The sequence below is a fragment of the Hyla sarda genome, chromosome 1, assembly GCF_029499605.1.
Source record: "Hyla sarda isolate aHylSar1 chromosome 1, aHylSar1.hap1, whole genome shotgun sequence".
NCBI classification, from domain to species: Eukaryota; Metazoa; Chordata; class Amphibia; order Anura; family Hylidae; genus Hyla; species Hyla sarda.
In genome coordinates this window covers 90,891,089-90,914,190 of record NC_079189.1, presented here as the reverse complement: position 1 = coordinate 90,914,190, position 23,102 = coordinate 90,891,089, and the positions used below count along the sequence as shown (strand labels likewise).

Genomic DNA, 23,102 nt, shown 5'->3' with positions numbered 1-23,102 from the left:
GAGAAGTTGCACTTACTTGCACACCTAACGCCGCGCGCAGTAATGTCGGCAGTTCGTGCACCGCCCACTGTCACGTCACGCTCTAGGGCTGGCGTCAGGACGCCGGCCCCTGAATTCTGGGACTCAGCGTGATGCCAGGTGACATGGTGAGCCGCGAGCACATAGGAGGCCCGGGCCGACGGACGGTAAGCCAGAGGGGGCACAAAAAGTAGCCTGAGGGAGCGACTTCCAGTCTCTGCCTCCCTCTCCAGACAGGCTCTCGCACTGCTGGCCCGGCAGGCCGACAGGGCGAGCTGCCTGCCGAACAGGATAGCGCAAGAGGACAGGCAAACACCAGCTCTGCTCGGGGGCCCCGGGCCAGCTCGGCGCCCTAAGCAATTGCTTGGTTTTCCTGTCCTGTTGCGACGGGCCTGATAATATAGTCACATAATGTATTATGGTCAGATACATAATTCAGGACACCATGGATGTTTACTCACTGAAAGCATATAACCACTTTATTCTTGCTTCTTACAGCATCTTTGGAGCTGTTATTTATAAGGCTGGGTTCACACTACGGTTTGTAACTACGGTTCCCGTATACGGCTGGGAGGAGGGGGCGGGGCTTTATCGCGGCACCCGCACTGAGCCGTATTCGGGAACCGTATTTAATGCATGTCTATGAGCTGACCGGAGTGAACCGCAGCCTCCGGTCGGCTGCTTTTTCGGCCGTATGCGTTTTCCCGGCCGCAGGCAAAAACGTGGTCAACCGCATTTTTGCCTACGGTCGGGAAACCGCATACGGCCGAAAACGCAGCCGACCGGAGGCTGCGGTTCACTCCGGTCGGCTCATAGACATGCATTAAATACTGTTCCTGAATACGGCTGAGTGCGGGCGCCACGATTAAGCCCCGCCCCCCTCCTCCCAGCCGTATACGGGAACCGTAAATACAAACCGTAGTGTGAACCCAGCCTAACATCACTTGGACTTTTTAGATATGTTTATTTTACATGTAAATCTGGTGTTCTACTAGTCACACACAAAAATACGTAATATATGCATGGGTTTACTATATGCCTCCATTTTTAGTAGCAGTTCTTGTCCTAGCTTTCTCCTTTATGATAAGGCAGTCATTTATTTTTATTGCTTTCTGTTACTAGACAAAATCTCTAGTCTAGGAAGTCATGAGCAACGTGATGTTTAAGCTGTTTTCCAGAACTCCGGAATCCTGAGCTAGTAATCGGAGGTATTCTCCAAGTGTCTTTGTGGCTTGGTACTTTGCCACAATATACAAAACAAAAGATCTAATGATTGGGAAGTGTATTAGACATCCATGGGAAAATGCAGGCCTTCCCATTGAACGGCTGGCTGGTCCAAATCAGGCTTACTCTTTATAGGCTGATCCCACTCAGTAAAATAGGCTTCTGTACAAGGACAGAACTTTCCCATTATAGTTACTTTTCCTTTCAGTTATTATATTTTTTACTAGTGAACGTCTTTACGTTATAAAGAATAAGCTAGGATGAAAATTGAGTTGTAAAATTTTATTGGATTACCTTTTCTACAAATCCTAGGTATTCTTATCCCTAGGATATGCCTCCTCTTTAATGATCAGTGGGGGCTTGACCTCTGGGACCCTCAATGATCTTGCAAGTGATCTTCTACTAATTCATTGCTGTAGACCCCTGTACACTGGTGCTCCAGACACAAAATAATAATCATAAAATATAATAATAACTTGCTGTGCACAGCCAGGTGGTCAGGATCACTGTTGTGTAGGGAAAAAAAAGACACAAGGCCACAATGCTCAACCATTGGGTGCCTTAGATCCTGGACTTGTCACCCATTATAAAATAATGGGATAATCTACATTATGCCATCACTTTTTGAAATGCATATACCCAGGGCTCTGAGTTCCTGCACTTTTCCCACAGCTGGAACACAGTTTCGATTAGCAGTACCAGCCCTTGAGTGGAAATCTTTGCTCAGTCCCCACACTTTTTTCCCCCACTACTTGACCCCTGGTTATACCCCTCTAATACATTAAGCATTGGGGGATTGTACTCTCGTAGTCGACATTTTTGGTGTAGAAGCACTGCTCAAAAATACACTGCGGCTCCTCATCACAAGTAACATTTTGGCTTCATCAAAGACCAACGTTCCTAGGTGGCGGACTTCAATTGACCCTCTTCTCTCTTTGATCCATTCTTGACCATATTCCACTTAGGTCTGCGGTTATTGTAAATGCATCTGCTTTGTTGTGGCATTTAGTTTGAGTGTTATTGCTCCGACTCAGACATCCGCTCACAAGATCATAGCTTTTCATTATGATTCTATCCCCACTTTCAGAAAATCTGTCTTTCATTTGTTGATCCAGTCAGAAACCTTGTAGGATGTCAGATCTACATATCAAGGACGATCTATGGCTCTTCCTGAGGCTTTTTGTAGCAACAAGAAAAGAAAAAAAAGCATACATTTACTAAATACCTCATGGAGTTAACAGGAATTCTGTGGTTATTTTTTCTTCTTTGGTCATGATTCCATTTGTAAGAAGCTTTGGTTTGTAGTTTTGCATATATATATATATATATATATATATATATATATATATACCGTATATGTATAATCTGTAGTATAATTTATAGCAGTCTGAATTTTAGATGTGGAGACGTTGATGTTATGAATATTCTACGTATGCGCCGCTTGTTTGATAAACTGACCTTCGTGAACTGTTGATCAAAGCATTGTTTTCCTTGTTCCCATCGTAGGAGATGCAGTGTAATACTGCACGTGAAGGTCAGGTTTCTGTAGAGTGTGACTCTCTGTGCCTGGAAATGAGGAAGAAAGCTGTAGAGGTAAATTCCTAAAATGTGGTTTTTGTTACATGAGCTGCAAATGTTAGATGCTTTCTTAAATTTATGGACTTAAGTACTTATATTTTGAAACCTATTACTTGTTTCCCTATGTAAAAATAATATAATATATTATGATAAATTATAATCTTTATGTTTAATGGTTTTAGCTGGAAGTATGACCGGTCTTACCTTTCCTCCCTGATCCCTATGTTTAAAAGAACCTGTCACACTGAACATGCAGTTAGATTACAACTTTATACTTTATAGAGCAGGAGGAGCAGAATAGATTCATATATAGTTTTGTGGGAAATAGTTTTGTACAATTTGTAACCTATTGCTTGAATACCCTGCTTATTCTGGACTTAGGAGTCCAGTGGGCGGTCTAGCTAGTTCAGTGAAACTGCCCACTGGATTCCTAAGCTTAAATAGCATTAACATAGCATAGGGCTGGGCAGTATACCGGTTCATACCGATTACCGACATTTTTGTGCTGCACGATATGAATTTTAACCCATACCGCAATACCGGTTGGGCCCCTCCTCCTCGGGAATGAATGAATGAGCCCAGCGCTGCGCTGTCCCCACATCAGGGAACTAATCACAAGTCACCCACGAGCGATGTTCTGCCCCCCCAATTAATTTTCAGCCTAGCGCTGTTCCCATCGGGATAAATACTGATATGTCACCCGCATGCGCTGCCCTCCTCATCCTCATGTTTGTTGCGGCCGCCGGCGCTGACACTCTATACCAGTGGTCTTCAACCTACCAACCTCCAGATGTTGCAAAACTACAACTCTCAGCATGCCCGGACAGCCGTTGGCTGTCCGAGCATGCTGGGAGTTGTAGTTTTGCCACAACTGGAGGTCGGCAGGTTGAAGACCACTGCTCTATATTGTGTGGTATCCCTATGCCCGGGCTGCAAAAAATAAACAAAATAAACTTTAACTCCCCTCCCGTTGGTCCGGTACCAGCCTCATCTGTTTCCTAGTGAATCGAACGTCGGACAGCCGTCAGCCTATCACCGGCCTCAGCGATGTTCCACCTCGGCCACTGATAGGCTGAGCCCACTGTCATGTAAGAAGCCGCCCAGAGCTTCTTACATGACAGTGGGCTCAGCCTATCAGCGGCCGAGGCAGAACATCGCTGCGGCCGGTGATAGGCTGTAGGCTCTCCGACGTTCCTGTCCCCAGCGTAAGGCCGACATCGGACATGCGTGAGTTTATTTTGTTTACCTTGTGTCTGCGCCGGCGGCGGCAACAAACAGCACGAGGAGAGCAGCAGGTGACATGTGAGTACTTACCCCGATGGGGGCAGCGCTGGGCTGATGATTAATTTTTGTTGGGGGGGGGGGGCAGAATCGCGCAGCGCTGGGCTGATAATTAATTTGGGGGGGGGGGGGGGGAATACCGTTATATACCGTGGAACCGCCGAAGGTTACAAAAATACCGTGATACGCAGATTTGGTCATGCCGCCCAGCCCCAACATTGCATTTAAATAGCATTTACATGGTAACAGGTTCCCTTCAAGATCAGAGTAGGGGGGGGGGGGGGGGGCGGTGCGCAAGTGGTTGGAAAGGATTTATTCTGGTTTTGAGTACGTTAGCAGCATTGGGCTTTGTTCACACTGAACAGTTATGGCTAGAAAACAAAATTAGTAATCAGTCCAGAATTGTAAAGAAGTGTTAAACTTTCCCGTTTTTTTTTTTGTTTTTTTTGTGCTATGCACTATTTACTCTGAATTTTGTGGCCAAAATCTAAAGAAAAACTGTATGTTACAACCTTGTGTATGTAGCCCTATCCTATGTATAATGTAATACTCATCAGGTGTGTACTTTTTGTTATACACCGTGCAAGGCTCCGTGTTAGGTTTAGGGCTGGGGGTCGATCACAAATAATTGTATACATAGTTGTTTTTGCAAAAGGTTCGTTTTAATAATTTTATTTTCTTATCTTGGCTTTTGAAGCCCTTAAATACTGAAATCAATAAGGACCACAGCAACTAAGTGGTGGTTTTACAGAGGATGGATGCTCCCTCTCTAAGCTCATTTGGGCCCCCATGATAATAGGGTGCCACTCGGTTGCGAGGCAGCTCTTCAACTAGCAAAGAATCTGAGGATTGCTATGGACATAAGCGTTCCATAGGTAGTGCTGAATATGTACAAAAGTGCATGAGACTTTAGGCAATCTGTATCCTCATCATTGTAGTTTCGGGCTACGAAGTTGCCAGGAAATTTTAAGACAAGGCCTAGTGTGGGCCTTAAAGGGGTTATCCAGGAAAAAACTTTTTTTTATATATATATCAACTGGCTCCAGAAAGTTAAAAAGATTTGTAAATTACTTCTATAAAAAAAAATCTTAATCCTTTCAGTACTTATGAGCTTCTGAAGTTAAGGTTAAGGTTTAACTTTCTGGAGCCAGTTGAGATATATATATATATATATATAAGTTTGTTCCTGGATAACCCCTTTAAGGGGTTAATAGTATCTCAGAAGACTAAACCTTTTCTGTCGTTTTTTTTTTTTTTTTAATTTAAAGAAAGCAACGCAAAACTAATAACTCAAAGAGTTTCCCCAATGTGAAAGGGAAACTGCAGTGGTTAAGATTTTTAGTTATTTGCACTTTATTATTGTACAGCGCCCTGTGTGGATGTAGTATTTTAAGTTTTCTAGCAAGAGATGCCATGAATTATTCCTTTTTTTAATTAATATTGACAGATTAAAGAAGAAGTAGAAAAGGCCGCAAATGAAGAAGAGAAACGTAGACAACAGGTACTGACAAAAATACAAAGCCAAATCTTGAGATATGTGGGCAAACAGGTCTATCAGTTGAATATAACACTATGACTGAAACGATTAAAATAGTATTCAAGTAAATTTCCTTTCATTTGGTATCCATGGTACCTGATTGGTGCCAGATTAGTAGGCTTGAAAAGTATGTAAAACTCAGTTAAGAGAAATAAAATGAGTTTACCAGTGCTAGTATTGCTTTGCCGTGTTATTCATATAGGCGGTGCAAGGTATTGCATAGTTGCCCTGCTCACCTGAATGAGACATTGTTGGAGTATCTTGCACTACTGCTACCAAAATATAGTGGTGCAGATACAAACACTAAACATTTAAGAGACTGTGGTGCCCGGGACTTATCAAAGAGCTGATTGACAGGATTGTTGGACCCCCACTGATTTTATATTGATGGCCTATCCCAAGAATAGGCCATCAATTTTCAATTAACATTTATGGGCAGGGTTTTTTGAGAGCCTCTTACTTTAGGGCTCCATGCATGTGTCCTCCCATTAGTGTGCTAGCACGTAAACTGTTGTGCCCTAGTAGCACCAGGGCTGTCATAGCATTACTGAATCTTAGCAGTAGCATCCAAAAATAATGAGCCATTTTACTTGGTTATATATTTTTAACAGGCTTTTAATATGTTATTATTTTTGTGCCTATTTGTTTTAATATAAGTATGTATAGTAGTCCCTCGAGTTTTAAAATTAATTTATTCCAAGAGAATCATTGTATGTTGAAACCATTGTATGTTGAGGCCAGAACTCTATGGAAACCTTGTTATTGGTTCTAAAGTGAGAATTAATGAAAAATAAGTAGATAACTAATATAGATAAAGCAAGTCCTTACATATAAAAGTAAGAAAGATCTGCTGGAAGCTGTAAATCACTGTCTATGTAGAGGACAGGAGCTTCTTCAGGGTCCTGTACACAGTACACAGTGTCCTAAAATAGTAAAACAGAGCCGCCCTCACCTGGTGTCCAAAGGAGCAGCTAACCCTGGCTCAGGTAAAGAGTACAGAACATGTAATACCTCCCTGTACTGTAGGGGGCCCTACCAGACAGCCAGTCAGTGTATACGCTTCAGTAATACAGGTGTTTACTGGTGAAATGCCCATTCTGATTGGTCAGATCTTTCAGCCATTGACACACAGATCGGTACTGTCCGTTGCATTGTATTTTGAGGTTGGTTTCAAGATACAATGGTCCAGAAAAGATTACTGTATGTTGGAAATATTTCAACCTGAGGCCAATGTAAGTTGAGGGATCACTGTATAATGAAATAATGTTATGTAACGTTGTTTTATACTTTTTTATTTTTTGATAATAAATACTTTCTCTTGGGGCTTCCTTGTCTAACAGCATCTGTGTACTAGGTCACTGCACGGCACAGACACAGATGCTTTACAGCATACACAGGACATACACAGGACTTTGCTTCAGTCAACCGTAGAATGTTAGAACACAGCCTCCGATAAACTTATTAGGGCTGCCAGTGTTGCCCATCCTGTGACTTGCCAGCCACAGAACAGACTCCACTGGCACCAGATGGATGGAGGTGTAAAGTCACAAACAGGGAGAGGGGCGTGTCCAGATTTGCAGCAGCCATGTTACAAGTTGCTTTCCTTCTCCTAACTCTTATGTTAACTACCTCTGCTGGGCAACAGTGGAAAATATGAAAAATTATGACAGTTTTCATATTTCCTGAAAAGTGAAAACCTTTACAATTTTCCAAATATTAATAAAAAAATAAGATTTTTCATGTCTAAGAAATATAAATAAAAAAAGAAATTAGTTGACAGATTCTCTTTAAAATAGGACTATAGTCACCAAAGCCTGACCCAGTCATTTACCATGCAGTGGCCCAATGTGAAGGATCTGAAATCCAATCTGCATGCTGTTCATTTGGCTGGGAGAAGAGCCTGAAAGAAGTTATTAAAGTCTTAAGTTATCACTGTAGTACTGAAATGACATTATTGATGAATATGATAAACTCAGAAAATGCAAATGTAGCTCAGAAGATCTAAATGTGGATTAAGAACATGATTGTATTTAAAACAGGTGTCTCCTGTAGCAGGAATGTCAAAAACAAAGACCAGCACACTTCCCCAGACTAAATCATCGCGCCTGTGATGTATGTAAAAAATGATGCGATATCTTCAGCGTTACATCTTTTAGGAGCCATTCTTTTTCTTTTTATCATATCCACATAAAATATCATTTTTACCCCCTTAGAGACTGTAAAACAGCCAAGTTGTATAACAAACACATTTCGGCAACATTGTTTTCTGGTATAACTATTCATATGCCCTACCAGCTGGGCTTTGAAGGAATCTAGATGGCATGGACACATGCTCTTAGTGTACTATGATATCATTTATGATGTGCTATCTATGCTATCATAGTACTATCTTTATTTTAAATACATTTTTACAACCTTTAAAGAGCACCTGTGGTTTTGATAAATACTTGTATTACCTGTGAAATAACATTTCTGTAACATCTTAACTTATAACTCTCTAATGTGCCAAGTGTATAACTAAATAGCTAACTGGTTGTCTGTGTGGATGGTTTACTCCCTTAAAATATCTCCAAGATTCTGTCAAAAAAATTGTAGAGCACATGCTGTATAATCGAAATATTTTCATGATAGTGTTAAAGGGGTACTCTTCTGCCCCAGCAGTCATAGTTACATAGTTACATAGTTAGTACGGTCGAAAAAAGACATATGTCCATCAAGTTCAACCAGGGAATTAAGGGGTAGGGGTGTCAGAACATTTAGTTTTGAATGCTTGGAGCGGGCGGCGGGGGTCGTGAAGTTACGGCCAAGCCTCTCATTCCATCACGCCCCCTCCCATAGACTTGCATTGAGGGAGCGTGGTGTGACATCACATGGGGCGTGGTCATGACATCTAAATGAACGCTGGGTGCTGCACAGAGATCGCGGGAGTCACAGTGGCGGGACCCCTGCAATCAGATATCTTATCCCCTATCCTTGGGATAGGGGGGATAAGATGTCTAGGGGCGGAGTACCCCTTTAAGTCCTCCATACACATTAGAAAAAAAGTCAGTCAAACCTGGTGATTTTGGCAGATCTAAATGGCATTCTTATGTGGGTATGAGAGCCTCCTAACTGAGTGGCCAAGGTGTTTCTTCTCTATGGAGATATGCCACCATCACAAGTTTCTGGCTGAGGTTTACTCTCTGCTTCTAATTAAAAACACTTGACTGTGTATATGTATGGGGGAAGTCTGGAGGATTATTTGTTGACCAAATAAGTGCTCAGCTGACAGTTATTGAAGTTGTATGGACACTTAATACGATTGGACCATATTGTGTCTCACTGAGGCACCATACAGTTTCATGAAGCCATTAAAAACTGTGTGTAACGTCAAGAAGGTTCCACCTAACAAAGCATTGCTTCTTAAAGGAAGTCATCTAGTATCTACTTTAAGCAAAAAAATAAAAACGATAAATCACTTTTGAATACCATTTTTTAGCACATATAAGCAAAAACCAATAAATGACTTCAGAACACTACTTTGTAACCCCACCTCAAGTCGCAGCTGAAAAGAAAATGTGCGATATATATATATATATATATATATATATATATATATATATATGTGTGTGTGTTTATTACATTTTTTTTTATCACTTTTTCCCCCCTAAAAGTACTAACCCATTTTATTTTGTTCTCATTTCAAATCCGTGTATGCACTTAAGATTTGGTAAAGTACAATGACCAGCGTTTTTTGGTTTAATATTAATAAAATGGTTAACGAGGGCTTGTGGGGGAGTGTTTTTTTTAAATAAAAGTTTTTTAAGCGTGTGGTGGTTTTCTAAAATTTACTTTACAGCCTTACTAGTCGAAGCTGTCTTATAGACAGAGTCCATTACTAAGCCAGAGCTTACCAACAGGCCCGGAGCGTCAGAAATGGGGCTGGGGAGGGCCAGTAACAATGGTCCTCTCCCACCCTGGTAACGTCAGGCTGTTGCTGCTTGGTTGTTTGGTATCTGGCTGAGAATGAAAATATAGGGATCCCCACATGTTTTTTTTTCATAATACTATTTTCATTCTCAGCCAGATACCAACCAAGCAGCAACAGCCTGACGTTACCAGGGTGGGCGAGAACCATTGTTACTGGGCCTCCCCAACCTAAATAATGCCAGCCTGTTACCACCTAGGCCCAGAAGCACCATTTTTGATGCTCCGGGTCTGTTGGTACCTGCTCTTCTCGGCACCCCTGTGGCGGTGGGTACCAGGGTAATAATTGGGGGTTAGCACTAGCTGTTTTTGTGGCTAACGTTAAGCCCTGGCTTGGTAATGGACTTCGTTTATAAGACAGCTTCCACTACTGTAAAGTAAATAAAATAACGCAGCACTTTAAAAAAAACTTTTTTCTTGGTCGGAAACCATTGGGGGACACTGATCGTGGGTATATGCTCTTGCCGCTAGGAGGCGCTGACACTAGGCAAACAAAAAAAGTTTGGCTCCTCCCGGCAGGCTATACCCCGCCTACTGGCCCTGAGCTCATCAGTTTTAAGCTTAGTGTCCTAGGAGGCAAGACACAGGTCTGAATTTCTCTTTTTCTTATTTTATAGTTAGGGACTGTTTAGTTTCTTTCATTCATTAAATTTGTTCACTGTTTTTAGGTGGGTGTTCAGGAGCATGGCGCTACCTGTTCCCGTATATGCGGCTAAGGGGCATGGGACATAATTTACAAATGCACCGTTAATCCCTTCCCGCTAACGGCCAGCACCTGGGGTAGTACCGTTGGGTCCAGGTCCCCCTATTTTCCCTGCTCGTCCTGGTCTGTAGCTGCATGACGTGATGCAGGCATCCATAAGTCTGGCTGAAGATATATTCAGGTGGAAGACATCTTCAGGTGAGTATGGTGCTAGGTGAGTATGTTTGTTCCCCTCAGCCCCATTACCTGGTGTGTCTATTACAGGGGCCAGGGACACTCCTTTTTATTGTTCCAAATGGGCTTGCAACATCTGGAGACCACCACCCGATTTCCCTCCCCCCCCGACGGGGACAGTGTTTGATTAGCTCCTTGGAGGGAGCATACTATTGGGGCTGTTCTGGGGCGCCGGGACAGGGGGATGAGCACTTCGGCAGGGTCGGGGTGCCGGGGCAGCGTTTCCCTCTCCCTCCCCGACCCTGCCGGCTCGTGTGTTTTTACTTTCACTTTGAGCCGCGCGCGGCGGCGGCTCTCACAGCCGGCGTCCTCCCTGCATGCGGTCCTGTTCGGCTGCTGCAGGGATTGTGCGGCTGTTACTTTCACTTTGAGGCGCGCGGCGGCTTTCACAGCTGGCGTCTCGCCCTGCATGCGGTCCGTTCGACCGCTGCAGGGATCGCGCGGCTGTTTCCTCCGGCTAAGACGCCGGAGTTAGTGTTGGTTACTGGGGGACATGGCGGTCGCGGTGCCGGAGCTTCGGCCGCGTGTGCCGAGGCTCCACCCACCGCTCGCATTCTCCTATGGGGGCTTAGCGCGCGCACCTAGGGGTCACTGATCAGCTGGTGCGCGCGCTCAGGGGTCATTTTCAGCCAATAGGCTGCTTCTGGAAGGCGGCCGGCTTTTGCTGGTGGCTGGCTCCTCCTCCCTGCTCTCTCTTTCTCTCTCCCTCTCTCCTTCTGGTTACCTTACGCAGTAGATACGGGGGACTGCCTCTGCTTATCCAGAACTGGGACACAGACCGGGTGAGATTGCTCTAGTTTCTTTCTGCTGTCCCTAGCTACCAGCTATGTCCGACCCCAGACCCGGCCCACTGCCCAGACAGGCGACGGCTCAAGTCACCTACTATGCATGCGTGGGTTGTAAGTCCAAATTTCCAGTGGGTTCTACTGAATCTTCCTGTTCCGCCTGCTCCTCCAAACTGTCTTCGCCGTCTGTTTCTGGAGCCCCTGAGGCTTCAGCGGAATGCGTGGGAACCGCCCCCCTCCTCCTCCAGAGTGGGTTTCTTCCCTTTCCTGGTCGATTTTTGAATTGGCTATGGTCTCCAAGTCAGTGGCTTCGGCCTTGGAAAGGTCATCCCTGCGAGGCTCTAGGAGCTCGCGCTCTGTTTCCCTGGAACCGCCTTTTTTCCACACTTCTAAGCGCGCTAAGGTAGCTCTCTCTGGCTCCTCATGGGAGCAGGCCCAGGGCGGCTCCTCATTTTGCAGGTCTCGCTCCCCCTCCCCGGCCCTAGGGCGTACCCCAGCTTCTAGGGGTCGTTCTCCGGGTCGGCATTCTTGGTCCCCGTCCTATCATCATAGGTCTCCCTCAACCTGTGGGGGAAGGGGTGGAAGAAGGTTCAGATTCCGTCTCGGATCATGAGGATTACTCTACAAAGTCCAATGTGGTGGACGTTTTAGTATCAGCCATAAGGGACACCTTTCATCTGGAGGACCCCGGAGCTTCGGATCCTGATCCAAAAGTCTCCTTTCGCCGATCACAGCGTGCTCCCAAGGCGTTTAGCTCTCATGCAGAGCTTGACGCCATGCTGGACGCTGCTTGGAAACACCCTGTGAGGCGTTTTCAGGGAATCAAGAAGGTGCAAATACGTTTTCCCTTCCCTCAGGACCTAGTCACAAAGTGGACGGTTCCGCCTAAGGTTGACCCACCGGTCTCCCGCCTGTCCAGGTCCACTACGCTGCCCCTTGCGGATGCAGCGTCTCTTAAGGATCCGGCGGACAAGAAAATGGAAAATCTAGCGAAGTCCGCATTCAAACCCGTTGGGTCCTCATTACTCCCCATTTTTGCCTCCACTTGGGTGGCCAAGGCGGTGTCGGTTTGGGCTTCCCAGCTCTGCCAGGGGGCCCTTTCTGGAATTTCTAGGGAAGAACTGGCAGAAGCGGCTCTCCAGCTCTCCCAAGCGGGCGATTTCCTTTGTTCAGCCACTTTGGAATCCGCTCGCTGCTCTGCATTTGCCTCGGCCAACTTGGTTGCGATTCGTCGCGCCATGTGGTTGAAAGCGTGGGACGCCAACGCTGCGTCAAAGAGGTCTCTGACGGAACTTCCCTCTTCGGAAAACATGGATGAAAAGATTTCTGAAGCTACGGGAGGTAAGAGTTCTCTGCTTCCACAGAACAGGTCTCAGCAACAGGTCTCCCCGCCGGAAGTCGACTTCTTTTCGGTCCTTTCGGTCAACGGCTCCGGGTCGTCCCTCCAAGTAGGCGCAGCCTCCTCCTCGTAGAGCACCCTCTTTCATGGCACGTCCATCATGGAAGTCGGGCAACCGATCTGAAGGTTTCGCTGCCAAATCGGGTACCCATAAGCCTGCCTCTTCCTGAAGGGGCGCCCCCACCCGCGTCGTGTGCTCGGGTGGGAGGGCGGCTGTCTCTTTTCCAGGACATATGGCTGTCTCAAGTCCAGGATGCCTGGGTGCGAGATGTTATTTCAGGAGGCTACTGCATAGAATTCTTTTTTCTCCCAAGACACCGTTTCTTTCAATCCCGCCCTCCTCAGTCCCCTTGCTTGGCGGCGGCTTTTCAGACTGCTCTGCGTTCTCTCCTCTCCCAAGGAGTCATAGTGCCGGTTCCACCGGGGAACACGGATCAGGGTTCTATTCAACGGACCGTTCCCAAAAAAAGAGGGCTCGGTCCGTCCCATTCTGGACCTCAAGTTGCTCAATCGCCATCTGTGCCTCCGTCATTTTCGGATAGAGTCCCTCCGGTCTGTGGTGGCCTCCATGGACCAGGGTGAGTTTCTTTCTTCAGTGGATATCCAAGACGCCTATCTCCACTTTCCGATCTTCTCAGCGTTTCCTTCGTTTCGCGGTGTCGGAGGGTCATTTTCAGTTTGTGGCGCTCCCGTTTGGTCTAGCCACGGCTCCCAGGGTCTTTACCAAGGTCATGGCGGCGGTCTGTGCCATCCTTCGCAGCCGGGGGATCTCCATCCTCCCCTACCTGGACGACCTCCTAATCAAGGCTCCCTCTCGGTCCGAGAATTTGGAGAGTCTGCAGATCACACTTCACACCCTGTCCTCTTTCGGCTGGGGCATCAACTGGGAGAAGTCACATCTGCTCCCCTCCCAGTCCCTAATTTTTCTGGGGCTCCTTTTCGACACCGCAGTAGCCTGGGTCCGTCTTCCCTTGGACAAAAGGCGCTCTCTGCAGGTGGGGGTCCATCCTCTGCAACGCCCCATCCTGGTTCCGATTCGCTTCTGCATGGAAGTCCTGGGCCGTATGGTGGCTTCCATGGCAGTCAATTTCCAAGTCCCCTTCACCCAATTTCATTACCGTTCCCTCCAACTGGCCATTCTGGGCAGGTGGGACAAGTCCTCTTTGTCCCTGGATCGCAGGATTCTCCTGCCCCTGGCAGTACGTCAGTCCCTTCTTTGGTGGCTCCACTCTCCCCTTCTTCTTCTGGGGAAGTCTTTTCTTCCCCTTCAGTGGCAGATCGTCACCACCGACGCGAGCCTCATGGGTTGGGGAGGGGTTTTTCGGGACATGACGGTCCAGGGTCACTGGTCCCCCGGTGAAGCCCGTCTCCCCATCAATATTCTGGAGCTTCGGGAGATCTTCCTTTGCCTCCTCCATTGGGAACGTCTCCTTCAGGGTCGACCGGTCCGGGTTCAGTCGGACAATGCGATGGCCATTGCCTATATCAATCGCCAGGGCGGCACCCGGAGTCGCTCGGCAATGGAGGAGGTCTCCCAGATTCTCCTCTGGGCCGAGGCTCGGGTCCCTGCTCTGTCAGCAATCCACATCCCGGGCGTGGACAATTGGGAAGCGGACTTTCGATCCGGGGGAGTGGTCTCTCCACCCGGAGGTGTTTTCAGAGATTTGCGATCGTTGGGGGACCCCGGATGTGGATCTCTTCGCATCTCGTCTCAACAGGAAGGTTCCCCTCTTTGTAGCAAAAACGAGGGATCCCCTGGCGACAGATTCTCTGGTCATCCCGTGGGCGTCCTTCCGACTCCCTTATCTGTTTCCACCTCTTCAACCTCCTGCCCAGGGTTCTGAGGAAACTCAAGGCGGAGGGTGGTCCGACTGGCCGACGACGTGCCGCTGCGCCTACCACTTCGTCCCGATCTTCTCTTTCAAGGTCCCCTTTGCCTCCCCAATTTACTGTCGCTGCATTTGACGGTGTGGCGGTTGAAACCGCGTTATTGAAGGCCCGCGGGTTTTCTGAGGGGGTTATTCGTACCATGCTTCGGGCACGCAAACCTTCCTCGGCCAGGATTTACCACCGCACCTGGAAAGCTTATTTTCGGTGGTGCGAGGAGCAATACTTTTCTCCGGTAATTTTTTCCCTTCCACGTCTGATTGCCTTTCTTCAGGCAGGGCTGGACAAACGTTCGACCCCAAGTTCTCTTAAGGGTCAGATGTCTGCTCTCTCTATCCTTTTCCAACGGCAGTTGGCCTCTAATTCCCATGTCTGCACCTTTTTACAGGGTGTGGCCCGCATGGCTCCTCCTTTTCGGTCTCCCACACCTCTGTGGGATCTCAGTCTGGTGCTTGGAGCCTTGAGGGAGGCTCCTTTCGAGCCCCTTAGGGATGCCTCCCTTCATATTCTCTCGTGGAAGGTCGCTTTTCTCATTGCCATCACTTCTATCCGGAGGGTCTCGGAACTGGCGTCACTTTCCTGTCGTTCCCCCCTTTTGGTGCTTCATCAGGATAAGGTGGTTTTCCGCCCACCTCCCTCCTACCTGCCCAAGGTAGTTTCCTCTCTTCATGTCAACGAGGAGCTCGTTCTTCCTTTCTTTTGTCCTTCTCCTGCCAATGCCAAGGAGCGTTCTCTTCACACCCTTGACGTGGTCCGGGCAGTCCTCCGGATTTATCTGTCGGTCACCTCCTCTTTTGCCAGGGGGACTCCTTTTTCGTGATTCCTGAGGGTAGTCATAAGGGTCTTCTGGCTTCCAAAGCGACCATTGCTCGGTGGATTCGCTCGGCCATTTCTAAATCGTACCGCCGCAAGGCCAAGGTGCCACCCTTTCGGGTAACATCGCATACCACGCGTTCTGTTGGGGCTTCTTGGGCTCTCCATAATAGGGCTTCGGCCCTGCAAGTCTGTAAGGTGGGCACCTGGTCGTCCTTGCATTCATTTGCAAAGTTCTATCAAGTACATACTTTTGCGTCGGCTGATGCTAGTTTGGGCCGCAAAGTGTTGCAGGCGGCAGTAGCATCCTCCTCTGCTTGATTTTGGGTTGAGTATTTTTCTCCCCACCCCGGGGACTGCTTTGGTACGTCCCACGGTCTGTGTCCCCCAATGGTTTCCGACCGAGAAAAGTAGATTTTTTATGCTTACCGTAAAATCTCTTTCTCGGAGGATCCATTGGGGGACACAGCGCCCACCCACAGTTTGGGTAGAGTTTTTTGTTTGTTCTGTCCGAGAGGTGATTCGGGGTTTTTTCTTTTGTCTGTTTCTCTTGGACTTTTGCTGTTTTTTTTCTCTTTTTTTGTCGGTTGCCTCCTATTGCTTTGAAACTAAACTGATGAGCTCAGGGCCAGTAGGCGGGGTATAGCCTGCCGGGAGGAGCCGAACTTTTTTTGTTTGCCTAGTTTCAGCGCCTCCTAGCAGCAAGAGCATATACCCACGGTCTGTGTCCCCCAATGGATCCTCCGAGAAAGAGATTTTACGGTAAACATAAAAAATCTACTTATTCCAAAAACCATTCCCCCCCCACAAGCCCTCATTAACCATTTTATTAACATTAAACAAAAACAAAAAAGCTGGTCATCGACATAGTCCTCCGAATCTGAAGTAGTCCACGGATCTGAAATGAAAATTAAAAAAACATGGAAAATAGGTTAGTATATTTATTGCCTCCCGCCTGCGCTGCACGACTACAACTCCCAGCATGTCCTCACTGTAAGGGAATGCTGGAAGTTGTAGTCATGCTACGGCGGGCTGGTGGGAGATGTGCAGGTGGGTGACGAGCAAGCCCGAGAATCTTGTCACCCGCTCGCACATCTCATACCGCCGGCGCCGCACGACCACAACTTTCAGCATGTCCTTACTGTAAGGACATGCTGGGAGTTGTAGTAGTGCGGCACAGACGGGTCACAAGGAAGCCAGGGAAGCCAGCAGCATTTTCCTTTTCTCCCTGGCTTCCCAGTGGAGAAATTGAAGTTACGGCACTATAACTTCATATTTCCTTCTGTCCTTGAAATATGAAATTACAGTGCTGTAATTTCGGTTTCCTGTCGGCTGGCTCCGCTTCCCGGCCACCTGCCTGTATCTCCTACCCGCCTGTTGTGACTATAACTCCTAGCATGTCCTCACTGTAAGGGCATGCTAGGAGTTTTAGTTCTGCAGTATCTAGCGGGCAGGTGACAGATGTGGGCGGGTGGCCCGGGAAGCGCAGCTGAGCAAAAAGTCGCATGTGCGACTTTTTAAAACTTGCTGTCAGAGGCAAGTTTGTAAGCCAGGTCTGACCTGGCTTACACTTGTGACTTTTTGAGTCGCACTTGATAAATTTCTAACCACTGCAAAGTGAAAACTGAACATTGCTTAGGTAGGGCTTATTGCCAGATACAGAAACATGTTCTTTTTTCCAATTTATTCCTATTTTCTTTTTTTATTTCATTTTTTTTTTTGTATTACCAGGGCTGCCATATTGGCTTAGCTGTTTTTAACGGCAGTTACTGGTATGCTTTACAGCAAGTCCCATAAACAGTAGACAACAATTGCATTGGAAATGTTACAGAGCCTTTGGCTGTCTGGGCATGCTGGGTGTTGCAGTTTGGCCTTCCTAGTGGTTGCCACAGTAAAGATCACTTTACTTTCACTTTCATTCCCCAACCCCCCCCCCCCCACCCCCAACGTGGTTTCCCTACCTGAGCCAGGATCCAGTAGTCTCCAGCGACGATGGGGGGGCATCGTCTCCTCCAGGTACCGGCCTCCATCTTCTCCCCTCGACATCCAGGGGTGGGCAGAACGGGGGGTTGCCAGTTCTGACCAATGGCAGGGGATAGAAGGAGATTGCAGCACTGCGACCTCGCTCCTATCCCTCAGGATGATCAGGGCTGTCACTGACAGTTCCGATCATCCCTATTTTCGGGTGATCGGGTCACCAGAGACCCGATCAGCCTGGAATAGCAGAAAATCGCATTTCTGAATTGACATGCGATTTTCTGCGATCGCCGACATGGGTCGCCGACAATGATTTCAGCAGGCATCCCGCTCCGGTCCCCAACCGGCTAGCGGCGGGGACCGGAATTCCCACGGGCGTATGCATACACCCCACCTCCTTAAGGACTCGGGATGCAGGGCGTATGCATAATGCCCGGTGTCCTTAAAAGGTTAAAAAAAAAAACGTTTTCCACCTTAGTATCCCTTTAAATAAAAGCTACTGATTCCGAATCTGTAATTTCTATATTTTTCCATTGCATTCTCAGCATTCCCCTGCTGTAAGTTTGTGACAGGACTTTATATACTATAGGCAGTGACCATTTAATAAGCCCCCAATGCCATTTTATGAGCCTCCTTCGTAATGAAATGATTCCAGTATGTGCCATCTTTATATACTATAGGCAGTGACCATTTAATAAGCCCCCAATGCGATTTTATGAGCCTCCATCGTAATGAAATTATTCCAGTATGTGCCATATGAAAGAAGGAATTCATGCAGTTACATTTATTCTGTTTTTAGGCTGAATTAGAAGCTTTTGAAAATCGCCTGAAAGGAAAGAAGAGGAAGAACAAGAAGAAAGAGGAAGTGGAAATCCAACCATCCGTATGGCAGAAATACAAGAATTATATACTAATGCCTGTGTGTGGTGTTGCTTTGGCTGTGTTCACACTGTACCTCACTCAGATCAATATATGACAAGCTGATATCCATAAGAGGGAATTATGTCTTTGACGTATTATATAGGGATCACTGTGCTAGCTACACACAAACACTTGCACAATGTAAAATAAAATGTATAAAAACTGTACAACAGTTAAAGGAGATATTTAGTCTTATAATAATGTATACACCAGTCTGCAATTAATCCCTGTTATTCCCTTTTTAATATAATAAATAATCAAATAACCTGATTATTGATAATGTACAGTTTTTATCTTTTTTTTTTGTTCACTGTTCTGTTATTCATCTCAAAAAAGTGCAAATGAATGAATTTTCATTATATACAGTGGGGCAAAAAAGTATTTAGTCAGCCACCAATTGTGCAAGTTCTCCCACTTAAAAAGATGAGAGAGCCCTGTAATTTTCATCATTGGTATACCTCAATTATGAGAGACATAATTATGATTTTTAAAGAATTTTTATTAGCAAATTATGGTGGAAAATAAGTATTTGGTCAATAAAGAAAGCTCACCTCAATACTTTCTTATATACCCTTTGTTGGCAATGACCAATGAGGTCAAACGATTTCTGTAAGTCTTCGCAAGGTTTTCACACACTGTTGCTGGTATTTTGGCCCATTCCTCAATGCAGATGATCTCTAGAGCAGTGATGTTTTGGGGTTGTCGCTGGGCAACACGGACTTTCAACTCCCTCCAAAGGTTTTCTATGGGGTGGAGATCCGGAGACTGGCTAGGCCACTCCAGGACCTTGAAATGCTTCTTACGAAGCCACTCCTTCATTGCCCAGTCGGTGTGTTTGGGATCATTGTCATGCTGAAAGAGCCAGCCACATTTCATCTTCAATGCCATTGCTGATGGAAGTAGGTTTTCACTCAAAATCTCATGATACATTCTTCCTGGTCCCTTAGCAGAAAAACAGCCTTTAAAGCATGATGTTTCCTCCCCCCATGCTTCACCGTAGGTATGGTGTTCTTTGGATGCAACTCTTTCTCCTCCAAACATGATGAGTTGAGTTTTTACCAAAAATTTCTACTTTGGTTTCATCTGACCATATGACATTCTCCCAATAAACTTCTGGATCATCCAAATGCTCTCTCGCAAACTTCAGACTGGCCTGGACATGTACTGGCTTAAGCAGGGGGACACGTCTGGCACTGTATGATTTGAGTCCCTGGCGGCGTAGTGTGTTACTGATGGTAGCCTTTGTTACTTTGGTCCCAGCTCTCTGAAGGTCATTCACTAGGTCCCCCCATGTTGTTCTGGGATTTTTGCTCACCGTTCTTGTTATCATTTTGACCCCACGGGGTGAGATCTTTTGTGGAGCCCCCCAATCGAGGGAGATTATCAGGTGTTGGAGTTGTATGTCTTTCATTTTCTTAATAATTGCTGCTCCCACAGTTGATTTCTTCACAACAAGCTGCTTGCCTATTGCATATTCAGTCATCCCAGCCTGGTGCAGGTCTACAATTTTTGTTTCTGGTGTCCTTCGACAGCTCTTTGGTCTTGGCCATAGTGGAGTTTGGAGTGTAACGGTTTGAGGTTGTTAATTAATTAATTAATTAATTAATGAATTAATACAGGTAACGAGTGGAGGACAGAGGAGACTCTTAAAGAAGAAGTTACAGGTCTGTGAGAGCCAGAAATCTTGCTTGTTTGTAGGTGACCAAATACCTATTTTCCACCATAATTTGCGAATACATTCTTTAAAAATCAGACAATGTGATTTTTATAGATTTTTTTTTTCTTATTCTGTCTCTCATAGTTGAGGTATACCTATGATGAAAATTACAGGCCTCTCATCTTTTTAAGTGTGAGAACCTGTACAATTGGTGGCTGGCTAAATGCTTTTTTTTTGTCCCTATGTGTGTGTGTGTGTGTGTGTGTGTGTGTGTATATATATATATATATAATAAATGAATGAATGAATATTAAAATTAACTAAAAGAATAGTGCTTCTGTTGTTCTGGGATGTATAAAATGTCAAACATGGGTATACATGCTGTGCCCATCATTTTTGGTCCGGTAGATTACAGTCTATATGCTTTAGCTGTAGCTTGTTTATTGCTTATTTTATGTATTTCTATAAAATAACTTTTTTGTTATGTTAGACACTTTTTTGTTATGTTATAAAAAAAAATCCTAGTATGAATTTAGAGACTGTATTGCCTACGTTTTAGCATGTATTGGCATAAAAAATGCTGCCTAAAAATCCAGGGGTGACTGTAGCTACCCTAATATCACATTGCCTCAATGTCACAATCACAGGGATCCAGGCAGAGATGATCATGATTAAGTCATCAAATTGTTTTAGCTACCTTATGCTTGCTATGACTTGGACTAAATCTAAAGGGGTATGGGATTAGAAATTGTGGTCTGCTTTTTTGCCACAAAGATTGGCTGTGTCTGGTAGTGCGTTTTGGTGCTATTAATCTGAGTAAAATTATTTCTGATAAAAAATAAATAAATAAATTAAGCCCTTTTCTAATCTTTAAAAATCTTTTCAAGGACCCACGTCTTCATAGGAGGACCCTTGTGTATTTTCCAAAATACTCAGTCCTATGACGACAGGTGCAAATTTACTTGCCACCTAAGCACTAAGACATGGTAAGTAAATAACATAGTCATGCATTTCTTAACTAGACTACAAAATGTGATTTAGGCTTATTCCATACAAGTGTGTTACGATCACATATCCCAGTCCTACCATGGGTCTGATCAACTGCACTAAGAGCATGATCAGAACCTATGATGCCCTTAGTTCTAATGATCAGACCAGACCGCCCATGGGTCTGATCATATAGACTCATAATACCATTAGTTCTACTTGATCAGACCAGCTGTTGGGCTAGAATTGTCTACCAGTCATGTCCTAAGGTTTCTTATAAGAGTCAGACACTGACTTGAAGGGGGAGCTACCTCTAGAAGGTGACCTCAGAGAGCTGCTTTGCCTATCCTTCCCAGAATTCCCAGTGGATCATGAATGGCCTATATATTTTCATACTTCTTTATGATGCTCCCTTTAAGGAGAAATATTATCCTTTTGGAAGTGTGTGGAAACAGAATTAGTCATAATTTGTGCCACTGTCTAAATGTATTAAGTACAAAAATTCTAACTCTGTGATGTGGCCTCTTAACTCGCACATTATGGTACTAGTCTTCTATGTGACCTTTTGGGACCTCTCATGCTCCAGGCCCTGGGTACGACCATAGCTGCTACACTTCCTATAGATATACTGCAGCTCTCTTTCTGTTAGTTTTGCAGAAGTGTAGAACCCCTTTAACATCTCCAGTACTAATACCTGGGACATTAGGGGTACGTTAACACGGGCAGAATCACAGCGTATTTTACGCTGCGGATACGCCGCTGAAGGACCGCTAAATGGCAACTTTAGATGCGCCTACTCGGAGCGGCAATATGCTGCTACTAGCAGACACACTGAAGTGATGTGTGAGTCGCCGCGCATACGTGGTGTACTCGCGCATATCGCGGCCGCTCCCCCTGCTCCATAAACTAGGCCAAGAGCTGTCACCATGTGCGAGTATACTGTGCATGCATGGCGACTCGAACATCGCAGTGTGTCTGCTCATAGCAGCGTATTGCCGCTCCGAGCAGGCACTAGATGTGCCTGCTCGGAGCGGCAATATGCTGCTATGAGCAGACACACTGCGATGTTCGAGTCGCCATGCATGCACAGTATACTCGCACATGGTGGCAGCTCTTGGCCTAGTTCATGGAGCAGGGGGAGCGGCCGCGATGTGTGCGAGTACACCGCGTATAGCGGTCCTACAGCAACGGATCTGCAGCATAAAATATGCTGTGGATCCGCCCATGTCAACATACCCTAATACTGGGATGCTGACAGGAGATTGGCCAAGGATAGTGCCGACATGCCACTCTTCATGGGTGAGGCTAGTAAGATATACACTGTATGGCTAGGATGCCACACTGGATTTTTACTCTGGGTAATGGAAAGTCTAGCTACAACTGTTCTAATAGCTTCCAGTGTGTTTTAAGTATCTAGTTATGTAGGGAACGCACCTGGAATAACACCCTTGGGGGATTTACATTTATTTCTGGTAAAATGCTATGCAGGAGGATTGAGGTTTTGTTATCCTGCAGGTTTTAGATTCGGCTGCTTAACACTTTTTAGTTGAATGTATTATATAAAAAATATATATATAAATATATATATATATATATAAATCTGCATGTATAATGTAGTTACCTGTAAGACTTTGTTCACATCTTGTTTTTGTCTAATTCGGTAGTGTTCCCCTATTTATACCTGTGATGAAAGCACCAGATAGTGTGAGAAAATATAGTGTGATAGTGTGAGGACATGCCAGACAGTCCTTGGGCATACGCTGGATGCACTGTAACCTATAGACATTTTTAGTGTGTAGTCCGGGAGCTTTTCTTGTTCACTCACCAAATATGCATTACAAAACAAGATGTAAGAAGAGCCTTTTTGTGTCCTTTGACTAATATGTTGTTACTTTGTGTATTTTGTATGGTCTGATAGATTATGCAGCTGGCTGTAACAAAATAACACATTTGTGACATAACCAAGTAGACATTCTGCGAGAATCGCACATTATCGGTAATATCTTCTAAGACTTATGCAATGTGTTAAGAGATTGGTTTATATGAATGCCCCAGTTTTCTGTAAACTTTGATTCTTTGTAATAAAATCTTAGTCTACTGTTACATAGTGCCTGGTCTGTCTGTTTCTACTAAAA

At 45.6% G+C, this 23,102-nt stretch overlaps 1 protein-coding gene across 4 annotated transcripts in view; it reads left to right on the top strand.

Annotated features, from left to right (window-relative positions):
• The window catches only part of NFXL1 (nuclear transcription factor, X-box binding like 1), a 110,467-nt gene extending 90,328 nt beyond the window's left edge, over positions 1-20,139 (top strand). For all 4 annotated transcript variants that reach the window (XM_056557493.1, XM_056557496.1, XM_056557512.1 and 1 more), the window contains exons 21-23: positions 2,749-2,835; positions 5,549-5,602; positions 18,202-20,139. In XM_056557493.1, the coding sequence (XP_056413468.1) occupies positions 2,749-2,835; positions 5,549-5,602; positions 18,202-18,378 (318 nt within the window). In that variant the 3' untranslated portion in view covers positions 18,379-20,139. The remainder of the gene's footprint in view (positions 1-2,748; positions 2,836-5,548; positions 5,603-18,201) is intronic.
• Positions 20,140-23,102: the final 2,963 nt, after the last annotated feature.